This window comes from Myotis nattereri (assembly GCF_964212035.1).
Source record: "Myotis nattereri genome assembly, chromosome: 17".
Taxonomy (NCBI): Eukaryota; Metazoa; Chordata; class Mammalia; order Chiroptera; family Vespertilionidae; genus Myotis; species Myotis nattereri.
This window is the reverse complement of record NC_138092.1, coordinates 7,279,702-7,293,005: the sequence shown is the minus strand read 5'-3', so window position 1 is coordinate 7,293,005 and position 13,304 is coordinate 7,279,702. Positions and strand designations below refer to the sequence as shown.

Genomic DNA, 13,304 nt, shown 5'->3' with positions numbered 1-13,304 from the left:
TAATTGATAAACTCCTCACAATTTTATTCTACAATATTCCAGTAACCACATCCCTTAAGAAGAATATATTATTTAGTAAGATGTCATAAACAGAAGCCCAGGAATACAGAAACAAATCCTGGCCCCATCACACTCTCAGGAGCAGTGGTGGGTAAAAGGCACATGCTTTTACTTCTACCCACCGCCAATACTTAATTCAATCGCCAAAAAACGCTTTATTTAAGATCTGTAAATTATTGGTTGATGTGTGCGGTTTAAAAGCATGCCATATTGTTTGGTCATTCCCAACACTATTCTGCTTTCTAGGATTGCTATAAAAAGAACTAATTTATTTTTCCACATGATTCAAACCCTAATGTTAAAATGACTGAATCTAACATCATGATCAAAGGCACTTTTAGATCAACTACTCCAATGATCGTTATAATTTTATTTGCAAGGGGCCACTTTTTGTGAAATTGTGAAAGCTAAAGCATCAGGGCCAATTTGGCTCTTGAATAAGCATGTTAAACATTTATGTTAGTAAAAGCCACACTTTTCCACTGTTTAGTATAATTTAATCTCTTCCTGGCAATATCCTATTAAAATAATGATCCTCTCAATGTAACCCATTTAAAACCCAACTCATGAGACTTTTTGTATTTAGAATGAATATGGTCACTACTAAGATTTTCACCTAATATTAATGTGGTATACATAACTTAGCAATTAATGATTTCTCATACATGTTAAACTTGTCATATTTTTATTAGTGTGTACTTCATAAACTTCATTGGCAAAATTAATCCATAACAGAAATTAAGAATCCTCAATCCACTCAAGTTAGTTAGCATGTCTTTAAAAGTTCTCAAACAACCCATCAATCAAAATTTGACAAAATCCCAGGCCTATTTCTTATAAAGACATTTCACATTTAAATGCATTTATTGGGATTTTAAAAGAAATTACTGGTAGTTTGTAAAGTGTACAAGTCTCAAATGACTAAAACTACTTTCTGCAAATGAAACTATTAAAATTTATTTTTTTACATGTGTTTAAGTCAAAGATGAAAATGTAGGTTAAAGTTCTACTAACCCAATCGATTTTATCCACATTCCAATATTTTTTTAAATCCCGAAACTGTATGAGCATTCCTTTCAGTCCCACGACAATAATACTTGCAAGAACACACTACAAATAAGAAATAGGTTAATGAAACGGCAAGATAAATATTTTAATCAAAATTTAAAAGAACCAAAGTATTTTAATTTCTTTCTTTGTTAGAGTACTTACTAGAAAAAAAAAGCAATCATCATTTAGAAGACTAATGTAGCATTCATTTTGTTTAGAACTAACCAATTATTGCACCTCAGGAATATAATATCAATTCTAGAAAACAACAGGGTAAAACATGCCATTCTAAAAAATTAGAAAGAACGAAAAAGAAAAGTAATGAATGATAAGGGTAAATGTTATCATGCTGGTTGTCCTCAACTTTATAATAATTATTCACCACCATGAGTTTGAAAATTGTTTGTTGCAAAATTAAATACATCACGTATTTCTTAAACTTTTTATTTATTGATTTGAGAAAGAGAAACATAGATTTATTGTTTCATTTATTTATGCATTGATTGATTGATTCTGGTATGAGACCTGACTGGGGATTAAACCCGCAAACCTTGGCATATTGGGATGATGCTCTAACCAACTGAGTTCCCCAGGTAGCTATGTATTTCTTTATAATTGCTTTGGGTCTCAGTTTACCTGGTTTCACTGAAAGACATAAGTCTGTTGAAGTGTGAACTTGATTATTGAAAGATCCTCCAGTGGAAACTATATAATCTCACTATCCGAATGAGGACAAGGGATGGCTAACATGCCTCTGGTTCTCTGAAGACCAGAATCTTATTGCATAACTTTGGTACCTCAGGCTTATGAAAGGCAAGATGAACCACTGGGACTAGGATTCTGAGTCCCTTTGTTTTTTTCTGTTTGTTTTGTTTCTAGATATATTTTTATTGATTTCGGAGAGGGAGAGAGAGGGAGAGAGAGATAGAGACATCATTGATGAGAGAGAATCATTGATCGGCTACCTCCTGCACGCCCCACACTGGAGATCGAGCCTGTAACCCGGGCATGTGCCCTTGACTGGAATTGAACCTGAGACCCTTCAGTCAGCAGGCTGACGCTCTATCCACTGAGCCAAACCAGCTAGGGTAGTCATTTAAGAAATTTTAATATGCAATGCTTCTCATTAAAAGTAAACTTAAAAAGCAGATTATGGGAGAGTACTACTGTACCATTGGCAGCCAGTAAAGCAAAGGTCCTATTGCATAAATGACTGTCAGGACGAAAATGCAAGATATGAGACAAGCCACCTGTAAAATACAAGACAGATAAAAAAGAAAACCTTGAACTTTCTAATAATTCCAAAGTAATAAAATTCTTAGTTCATCTTGATTAGGAGAAACAATATGCTGGCACATGATTATTAAATTATGTAGACTATTATCTCTATTTTGCAGCTGAAGGAACCCGAATGTGACATCTGACAAACTGGTGCAATCTAATTAAGTCAGTGATGACAGAAAAGCAATTCTATGAAAAAAAAAAAAAAAGACTTTTAGTACACATTACAACAATGGCTTTTTTGTTTAATAGTGAAAACATTTCAATTAAAGGTCCTTTAGCCTGTTTGGTTTAACTCCCCTCCTCACTTCCCAGGGAGTTATCTGGGTAATATTTGAACATGCAGCTGAAGGTTTTTCTGTGCTGCTGATAAATTTTCACTGAAGCATTTACTCTCTTCTCTGGAGTTCTTTGTTAGAAAGGGCTCCAGTATGAAGCAGTTATATAGGATTATGGTAGAAGTCTCTGCAATAAAACTGATGCATTTTATTAATTTTGAAAAGCTCCGTTTCATCTTCCAATCAATTCAACCTGCTGACAAAAGGAAGTTCAAATAACTTGACTCTTAGCTATGCTCCACCTAATGGAGAACCTGATTTCACATAAGCAAATGTTCATGACTTAATAGAAACTTTTGGCCTAACTGGCAGCCTAACAGAAAAAAGGGAGCTCTCACAGGACCACAGAGATGCCCAAAATACCATTATGGAAAAATCACAGGGAATCAGGTTCTATTAGAATGGCTAACATTAAAAATAAATATATAAATAGTCAATCAATATTAAGGGCTGGTGAGGATTCAGAACAACTGGTGTTCTCAGACATTGCTGAAAAAACAGTTTGGCAGTTGCTTATGAAGTTACACATACACTTACCGTATATCCCAGAACTGTTTAACAGAGGTAAAAATACACACTCATGCAAATACCTATATGTAAATACTTATAAAATCTTTATTAACAAACACCAAAAACTGTAAATAACTGAAATGTCCAACAACTGGTGACTAGATAAACAAGTTGTGGTATATCCGTATAATAAAATACTACTCAGCAATAGAAAAGAACAGACTATTGATATATGCAACATCCTAGATAAAACTCAAAATAATTAAACTAGGAGAACCAAGATGGCGGCATAGGTTAACGCCGGAGTTTGCTGCTTTGAACAACTACTTCAAAAGTGAAACTAAAAGACGGAAGGGACATCACCCAGAACCACAGGAACGCTGGCTGAGTGGAAGTCCTACAACTAGGAGGAAAGAGAAACGCATACGGACACTCAGAGGAGGCGCAGTGCTGAAGTCAAATTCTGAGGTACGGAGTGCGCGGAGCGGGCTGGCGGCGGAGGGCGCGGTTGGCATTTTCAATCGGGAGGGAGTCGCAGACTCTGGAGATCTCCGAGCTTTGCAGCGGGTGCTGGGACTCAGAGAGGCAGAGCCCCTGGGGACAGGACTGAGAGCCGCCATAACTGCTCTCTCCGGCCCACCCTGTTGATCCTGTGTGACCCGCCCCGCCCAAGCCCTGCACACAGGCATTTGCCGGATAGCCTCAGGCAAAGGCTAGATTAGCACCTCCCTAGAGGACAGAAGTTCTCTCACTGCTGACACAGCTGATTCTCACAGCCACTTGGCCTGGAGGTCAAACCCTCCCTGGTATTAGCTACAACAATCAAGGCTTAACTATAAGACTGCACACAAAGACCACTAGGGGGTGCACCAAGAAAGCATAACAAAATGCGGAGACAAAGAAACAGGACAAAATTGTCAGTGGAAGATATAGAGTTCAGAACCACACTTTTAAGGTCTCTCAAGAACTGTTTAGAAGCCGCCGATAAACTTAATGAGATCTACAAGAAAACTAATGAGACCCTCGATGTTATATTGGGGAACCACCTAGAAATTAAGCATACACGGACTGAAATAACGAATATTATACAGACTCCCGACAGCAGACCAGTGGAGCGCAAGAATCAAGTCAATGATTTGAAATGCAAGGAAGCAAAAAACACCCAACCGGAAAAGCAAAATGAAAAAAGAATCCAAAAATGCGAGGATAGTGTAAGGAGCCTCTGGGACAGCTTCAAGCGTACCAACATCAGAATTATAGGGGTGCCAAAAGATGAGAGAGAGCAAGATATTGAAAACCTATTTGAAGAAATAATGACAGAAAACTTCCCTCACCTGGTGAAAGAAATGGACTTACAGGTCCAAGAAGCGCGGAGAACCCCAAACAAAAGGAATCCAAAGAGGACCATACCAAGACACATCATAATTAAAATGCCAAGAGCAAAAGATAAAGAGAGAATCTTAAAAACAGCAAGAGAAAGAAACTCAGTTACCTACAAGGGAATACCCATACGACTGTCAGCGGATTTCTCAACAGAAACTTTGCAGGCCAGAAGGGAGTGGCAAGAAATATTCAAAGTGATGAATACCAAGAACCTACAACCAAGATTACTTTATCCAGCAAAGCTATCATTCAGAATTGAAGGTCAGATAAAGAGCTTCACAGATAAGGAAAAGCTAAAGGAGTTCATCACCACCAAACCAGGATTATATGAAATGCTGAAAGGTATCCTTTAAGAAGAGGAAGAGGAAGAAAAAGGTAAAGATACAAATTATGAACAACAAACATGCATCTATCAACAAGTGAATCTAAGAATCAAGTGAATAAATAATCCGATGAACAGAATGAACTGGTGATTATAATAGAATCAGGGACATAGAAAGGGAATGGACTGACTATTCTTGGGGGGGAAAGGGGTGTGGGAGATGCGGGAAGAGACTGGACAAAAAACGTGCACCTATGGATGAGGACAGTGGGTGGGGAGTGAGGGCGGAGGGTGGGGCGGGAACTGGGAGGAGGGGAGTTATGGGGGGGAAAAAAAAGGAACAAATGTAATAATCTGAACAATAAAGATTTAATTAAAAAATAAAAAAAATTAAAAAAAATAATTAAACTAAGGAAAAGAAGCTAGTCACAAGTTCCTTCCTTATTAGCAGAACTTATCTCCAGTACTCCCCAGCATAGAAAGAGGAAAGAAATCTTTCTGTGGGAAATAAGTCATTAGGTAATAAAAAATTGCCCATAAAAAAAGTTATAACAAATTGTCACTAAACTAATCATTTAGGAGTAATCACTGATTTTACATTACAAAAATTCTTTAAAGATATATATATATTTAAACCTATTTTTATTGATTTCAGAGAGGGAGAGGGAGCGAGAGATGGAAACATCAATGATGAGAGAGAATCATCAATCTGCTGCTTCCTGCACACCCCCTCCCTCCTAGGGATTGAGCCCAAAACTCAGGCATGTGCCCTGACTGGGAATCAAACCGTGATCTTCTGCTTCATAGGTCAATGCTCAACCATTGAGCTACACAGGCTGGGCTTTGATAAAAATGTTAAACACAAATCTATGCTGTCATTGCACTAAATCAGAGAGAGCTAGGTGTCAAGAGCAAATCACAGAAATTATTCAGATACCTTAATAAGTGACTCATTATATCACTGCTTATATGGAAAAAAAAAAAAAAAAAGGACAACTGCCAAGGTTTATTTCACGATAAAAGACAATGGCATGCACCCCTTTGATGGGATCTTCACTCATACACTTATAATGTATCTGAAAATAAAACCCTTATTCTTAATTGCAGATATCAACTTAGGGAAGGTAGTCTACACTCTGTGAAAGGCTCTGAGGCCCAGGGAAACAACGAGATTTGACTAAAGTCATAAAACTAAGGAGTCAGAAGGTATATGGACCATGAACTAAATTGGGATCCATCAAGCTAAATATATTTTAAGGTTCCAAAAATATCTGATAGTATAGTAAAGATGATATAGAAAATACAACTTAACTAAATAATCCTATTTCAAAACAGTGAACTATAACTACCTTTGGGCTTTTCTCTAAATAATATTTAACTTATCTTTTATTGACATGATGCTTTGTATGTACATCAACAATAACATTCTTACTAAACTGCAATTCCAGTCCTATTGTTAAAATAACTCAAGAGTTAAAAGGGTCTTAATTACAAAAGTGACACATGATGGGTGAAACACACGATTTGTTTCCCTTACATGGGAAGTCATAAAATAAAATAGGTCAGACAAACAAATGGCGAATGTCAGCCTCTCTGCTGCACTCGCCTCATCACTGTGGGTGCCCGAGGACAAAAGACAAGTGCATCTAATTGGACAAGAAATTTTTATCAGTTCTGCCTCATGTGTTTCCTCCTCAGGCATGAAAATCAATAATATAATAGTTTCTGCCCTCAATGGTCTCAAAATACTGCATTCGTTGTCTCCATACGTAAGAGATCCAGATGCTAAACTTTAGATTTTTTTTAAAAAATTTGTGAGATCATGCAGTCCAAGCCATCACTTCAGAAATGGACAACTCAGTAAATGCAAAAAAAAAAAAAAAAAAAGTTAGGTTAAGATGAGATATTTTCAGTGCTAGAATAGACTTCTCTAACTTCAAGATTCTGTAATAATCCCATTGAGTTATATTTTCAAGTTTTAGCACCTTTTTGAGTACCCTTTAATTTGAACATAAAGTGCTGTTACCTTATACATCTCTGATCAACTAAAAAAAAAAAATTAAAAGCAAGTTGCAGCCAGAACAAGAAAGATAAACTCGTATTTTTTTTTTTAAGCTCAGGAAAAAAACCAAACACCTAAGTACCCCCTTACTTATATGTTTTAACTAGTAAAATGTTCACACCCTTAATTACCCATAGGACAAACATCTTTTAGGTATTTTACTTTTCTTCAACTCTTTACCATTTTATACTTAGGAATAGAGTGAAGAAATGTAAATGAAATCATGATAGTCAAGCTGCTAAATTACTAAAATCAAGCAGGTTGACGGATGAGAAAATGATTCTATTATTTTTTTAAAACAAAATTCACATTTTATTTACATTGAAATAAACTATACAAAATTGACTTTCTGCACCAAAAGTAGCAGGAATATTTTCTGTGTTATTCCTAGATGACTACAAAACACATTTTTGTAGGTCTTCCAGGTTTTAATTATAAATCAAGATGAGGCAGTAGGTATAGTCATGGAAAAGGACAGAATGAAACAGGCAAATCTGTTGTCAGTATCCACGGCCTCGGATCCTGTCTTGACTGTGAAACAGTGTTTGCCATAAACCTGCTAAAAAACTTATGAAGATACAGGTTAAACAAAGGAATGTAAACAGCAACATCTAGATGTGGAACAATAACAGGTTCTTCCATTCAATCTTTAACTGTAACTTGTTTCTTTAAGGTCACTAACTAAAGACAAAATCTACACTGAAATCCTTGTTTGGAAAGCTCACCTGTTTCTTTTACTGTCTGGTAAAGCCCTTAACTGTCCATTATAGATTTTTAATAGCATACTTAAAACTCCTGCTGGTCTTCACCCATCTTTCTCCTGCCACTTGCTCCCCAAGGTAAAAAACCACACCCTTTCAAATGTATTCTTCTGATCACCCCCCAGAAAAGACTTATTGTAAGGGCAGGCTCCTAAAAATGTTCAACCTGTCACATGAAATATTTTATAAATCCTTATTCAATTCCAATGTGAATTGTTTTAATAATGGTGAGCAGATAATATGAGTTTCTATATTAACACATACATGCATTTTCTTACATACATGCATTTTCTTGTATAGTACTAGAGTAAATCTATCTGGGTTAAAATCCCAGCTCTGCCAACTCATTAGCTCTGTGACCTGGGTAATTTACTTTAAACTTCTTTTCTTCAATTTTAGCATGTGGAAATTGAGAATAATAATTATACTTCCTTCAAAGTTGCCTATAAAGGGTTAAATGCATTCATTTACATAGAAAGTATGATATGCAATGCCTGGCACATAAATCAATATATGTTTCCACCAACACTGCTGCTCTGAATAATCATCACAGATTATCTTCATTGTCATCACTGTCATCTTACCAGTATCTAGCATAATACTCGGTATAGAGGAAGCACTCAAGTGTTGAGTTGACTTGAGTTCCTAAAAATATATGATAATTATTTCTTTAACCTCAAATGTGCACAAACATCTTATTACTTATTTAAACACTCGCACATCTATTCATACAAGAATCTCAATGTTAATGACTAATCCTATATAATAAAACCCTAATATGCAAATTGACTGAACAGAGGAACGACCAGTTGCTATGATGCACACTGACCACCAGGGGGCAGATGCTCAATAAAGGAGCTGGGCTCAGCCGTGGTGGTGGGAGCCTCTTCCGCCTTTGCTGCAGGCAGGCGGTAAGGCGTGAGGGGTCCTGGACTGAGAGAGGGATCCTGGACTGCGAGAAGACGCAGGCTGGGTTGGAAATTTCATGCACAGGGCCTCTAGTTTTTTATATAATTGATTTAAATAAATTATAATTCATCTCATTTAAAGAAAGTGAACAAAAATGGAAATTTTTCAAATTGATTAGCTTAGCAAAAACAGAAAAACAGTCGTGAGAGCTCTGGCTCAAAGGCTGCCAACAGTAAAGCTGCTATTGGTACAGTATTTTTTTAGTCAGCTCCCTGAGTCAATGGCTTTTGGAAGGAACATTTACAAGAAAGAGAGGAGAAATAGACTTTCCTGAAAGTAGTTAGGAAAAAATGAAGAAGTAAAACTATTTCCTACACTTTTTTAAAAATATATTTTTATTTTTGTTGATTTCAGAGAGGAAGAGACAGGGAGAGAGAGATAGAAACATCAATGATGAGAGAGAATCATTTATCGGCTGCCTCCTGCATGCCCTGGTGAGCCCACAACAACCAAGAATCGAACCATGATCTTCTGATTCATAGGTCGATGCTCAACCACTGAGCCACGCCAGCCAGGCTATCTTCTGTGCTTTGGATAGAAGCCCGCTCTTCAGCACTCTTGCCCAGAGGGAGAGTAAAGGCCAGGGAGTTTCCTGCCAGACAATGAAGTTACCTGTGTCTTTGCTCCTGTGCTGTACAGGCCAGTGGTCCTTCCCATGGCGGCAGCACTTGGTATGCAGAAGAAAAATGAAGAAACCACATTGCTGAGGCCATGAGCCAAAAATTCCTAGAAGATTGATAATATGGGAATACATCACTTCTTAATAACAATCAACTTTTAGAGACCACAGGCACAACCTATCAAACAATAAGTCTTGTTTATATCCCATTTCTGTTCTCTCCAATGGTTGCATTTAACCATTGCAAAAAAAAAAAAAAGTGGACATTTACTGAGTGATTAAATGAGCAAGAAACCATTGCAAGTACTTTAATCATTTAATCCTCATAACAACCTTATGGGAAAATACAAGTTATTTATTGTTTCTGTTGCCAGTTTCTCCCCCATCTTTTAAATCGCTATAATCAAGGCTGTAACACTGACAGCAGCCTCATATATCTAATGTTTACTGTGTTTCTTGATTATATTTTTTTATTTGGCTTGGTTAAAGCTCATGTTGTTTTGTACAGTAACATGCTGCACAGGTTTGTAATCTAGGAGCAATAGGCTATACCATATATGTAGGTGTGTAGTAGGTGATACCATCTAGGTTTGCATAAGAGAATTCTGATGTTTAAAAAAAAGACAAAATACTCTAATGACACATTTTTCAATATGTATCCCCATCAATCAGCATCACGTGACAATATTCTGACTCCTTCCCTTTTTCCCAGATGGTATCTACAACCTAGAATCGGTCCATTTCTCATCTCCTCCATTGCTACATCCTGGTACACACTGTCTAATTTTACCTGGATTCTTGTACAAACCTCCTGATGTTTTCTTTCTGCCTTTCCTGTTACCAGTAACCTACAGAGACCAGTATCCCTGCCCTTACAGAACTGACATCCTTGTGAGGGAATGCGGACAACAAACAAGATGAATATGTCAAGTACAGCACAGGAGGGAGTGGAAAGTCTGGAGTTTAGGATTTTATCTTACCCGGGAAGGCTTCTCTGAGAAGTGAGCATTTAAATAAGGGAGGCATGCAAATATGCAGGGGAACAGCTTCTGGAAAAGGGAGGAGCAAGTGCAAATGTCCTGAGCCAGAATCATCAGCGGTGGGTTCAATGAAAAGCAGGTAACAAACAGAGTAAAAGAAGAAAAAAGAAAAAAGGAATGTATAGAGAAACAAAGGGATGTAGAGCTTTGTAAACCTTGGTGAAGAGATTTTTAATCTGAATACAAGGGTAAAGCCCTGGTAGGCTCTGAGTTGAGAAAAGATAGGGTCTGTGTTGTACACTACTGTGTCCCTTATTCTTAGTGCCTGGTACAGTAGGATTTGATACACATCAGTTGAATGAATAAATCTTCTTTTATACAGATGACAAAACTGGGGCACAAAAATAATGAAGGGCACCGGTGTCAGAGTGAGATTAGACATAGGTGATTTGACATTTGTAACCAGTTTTCCACAGCTATCTCTGCTGACCTGTAGGAATGGGGGGCCACAGGGCTTAAACCAAGACGCTGGGAGAAATCAATTTTGAAATGTGATCAACATGATCTTCATTGTTTGGCCTTCCAAAAGTAGATGCTCACGTCCTTTAGGTTTCTACTAAGAAGAGTAATACTAGTGTTTTCTGTACTTTAAAAACCATCATTTTTGAAAGATAAATATCACATGATCTTACTCATTTGTGGAATACAATGAACAACATAAACTGATGAACAAAAACAGATCCAGAGACAGAGAAGCATCAATCAGACTGTCAAACCTCAGAGGGAAGGTAGGGGACAGGGTGGGGTATGGGGGAGAGATCAACCAAAGGACTTGTATGCATGCATGTAAGCATAACCAATGGTCACATACACCAGGGGGGTGAGGGCATGAGGGGGGGGGGCGGTAAAGGGGGGATAAGGACACATATGTAATATCTTAATCAATAAAGAAAAAAATTAAAAATTAAAAAAGTAAGTACTCAATGGTAATATATTTAGATTCTCACCTAAAAGCAAATTAAAAAGAAAATCAAGATGCCCCTCTCTCTCAAAATAAGATAAAATTATAAACCAACCCATAAAGGACAAATATTCAGCTATAACTGATTTAGAGATTTTCTTTTGTTTTTGGCCAATCTATTCTTTCTGTACAGGTAGGAAAGTTATATTTTTTATAGGGTCAACATTTTCAGGATCTGGGAGTTCCAAGCATGATGATACGATAGCTACGGAGAGGGGCTGGGGCATACGCCACCTGGTTGTCATCCACTGAATATTTGAATTTTTTGGCAGATTCTTGAGCAAGAGCCAGGGAGGCCGCATAGCCCACAAGTGCTACTCCAAAAGCTTCTTTGATTACTGCAGAAAGGACATTCATGGAGGGAGGTCTAGGTGAAGGAATTCTGTGGAAAGAAATACATAATGAAGTCATCAACTTTCAGGTAACTTCTGTAACAACTTGCAATGAATTCCACTATGGTGGTGACTCTGAAGTTTACATAGAATAAGTAAGATGCCCATGAGAAAGCCAGGCAGCCTTGCCCTTAGAAACCCTTTGTTTTCAACATTATTTAACAGAAAAGCAAAATCGCAAGGAACACCACAGGGTCAACACCACACCACTGCCATCTGCACCCAAGTTCACCACGGGAACTGACTTGACAAAAATGTTCTATATCAGAACAAAAGCATATTTGGAGCATTCTTTCATTTGAACTTTCTCAAATATTTATTTGGCTGGCATTAGAGACTGCATTACCTGCCTTGAACACTATAAATCTGTATGAGGACACTAGTTTACTGTGAGCTATAATTTCCTGAGCTAATCCTTAAATTTGCCATTGAGTTCATCAGCTTAATTATGTTTCTAACTCAGTCTTTTCACAGCACACTTAACTATGCATCACATGTGTCAAGGAAAATATGCATAACGGCTACATCTATCGTCTGTTGCAAAATATGGGACCACAGTTAACTGTATCTCAGATTTAAAGAATTATTTAAAATATTTATTTCAATGAATACCTGACCATTGTCTTATTTTCTTTTGAAAATCACTTGCACCAAATAAAGTCTCATCATTTATTTATGCCTGATGATGCTTTGGGATGGATAGACTATATATTCATCCATCCCTCTGGGGAAAAAGAAGAAACAGGGAAGGCAATACATGTTCATTTAATATCTAGTAAGTAAGTAGATTGCTCAGCCCTTTCATATTAACTGTATGGAGACGGCGGCTAGGGAATGTATCTAAATCACAGAGTGAATGGTAGAGCTGATCTCAGCTCTGTCTAATTTCAATGCCCCACTCTTGTTGATTCCTTAAGAGGCTAGGTCTGGAAAGTTCACCCAAAATAAGGGAGAATTAGTGTGGATGGAGGAGAGGCATACCTTTTTTTACCTACTTGCTAAAGTTTACCCCCAAAACAAATGTACTTGTATCACTATAGGCTCTAAAATATATGCTATACAAAAGTACTACCACTTGAAAGTATTAGAACTTCTGTTTCATGGAAATTGAGCTTGCCTAATTATTAATACCAATAAACTGACCCAGAAAGAAACAATAAACTGACTTTTAAAAAATATATACATTTTTATTGATTTCAGAGAGGAAGGGAGAGGGAGAGAGAGATAGAAACATCAATGATGGGAGAGAATCACTGATCAGCTGCCTCCTGCACACCCCCTATTGGGGATCAAGCCTGCAACCCAGGCATGTGCCCTTGACTGAAATCAAACCCAGGACCTTTCGGTCCACAGGTTGATGCTCTATCCCCTGAGACCAACCAGCTAGGGCTAAACTGACTTTTGAAGGTGGAAAAGTGGATAACTTTTTATAAAAACCAAATTGACCCAGATAATCACCATTAACCTTTAACTGCATAAAGGCTAAACACAGAATTTTTAAAATTATCTTTTTAATCTCTAAATGTTTTCTATTCTCCCTCCATTTTAATGTAGTT

At 37.2% G+C, this 13,304-nt stretch overlaps 1 protein-coding gene across 2 annotated transcripts in view; it reads right to left on the bottom strand.

Annotated features, from left to right (window-relative positions):
- SLC26A7 (solute carrier family 26 member 7) overlaps positions 1–13,304 on the bottom strand; it is a 43,200-nt gene that overhangs the window by 13,111 nt on the left and 16,785 nt on the right. Inside the window, exons 7-10 of one of the 2 annotated variants that reach the window (XM_081111548.1) lie at positions 11,591–11,738; positions 9,349–9,462; positions 2,283–2,360; positions 1,075–1,170 (exon numbers count right to left, since the gene is read on the bottom strand). In XM_081111548.1, coding sequence (XP_080967674.1) covers positions 1,075–1,170; positions 2,283–2,360; positions 9,349–9,462; positions 11,591–11,738 — 436 coding nt within the window. The remainder of the gene's footprint in view (positions 1–1,074; positions 1,171–2,282; positions 2,361–9,348; positions 9,463–11,590; positions 11,739–13,304) is intronic. The other variant, XM_081111549.1, reaches the window with a different exon arrangement.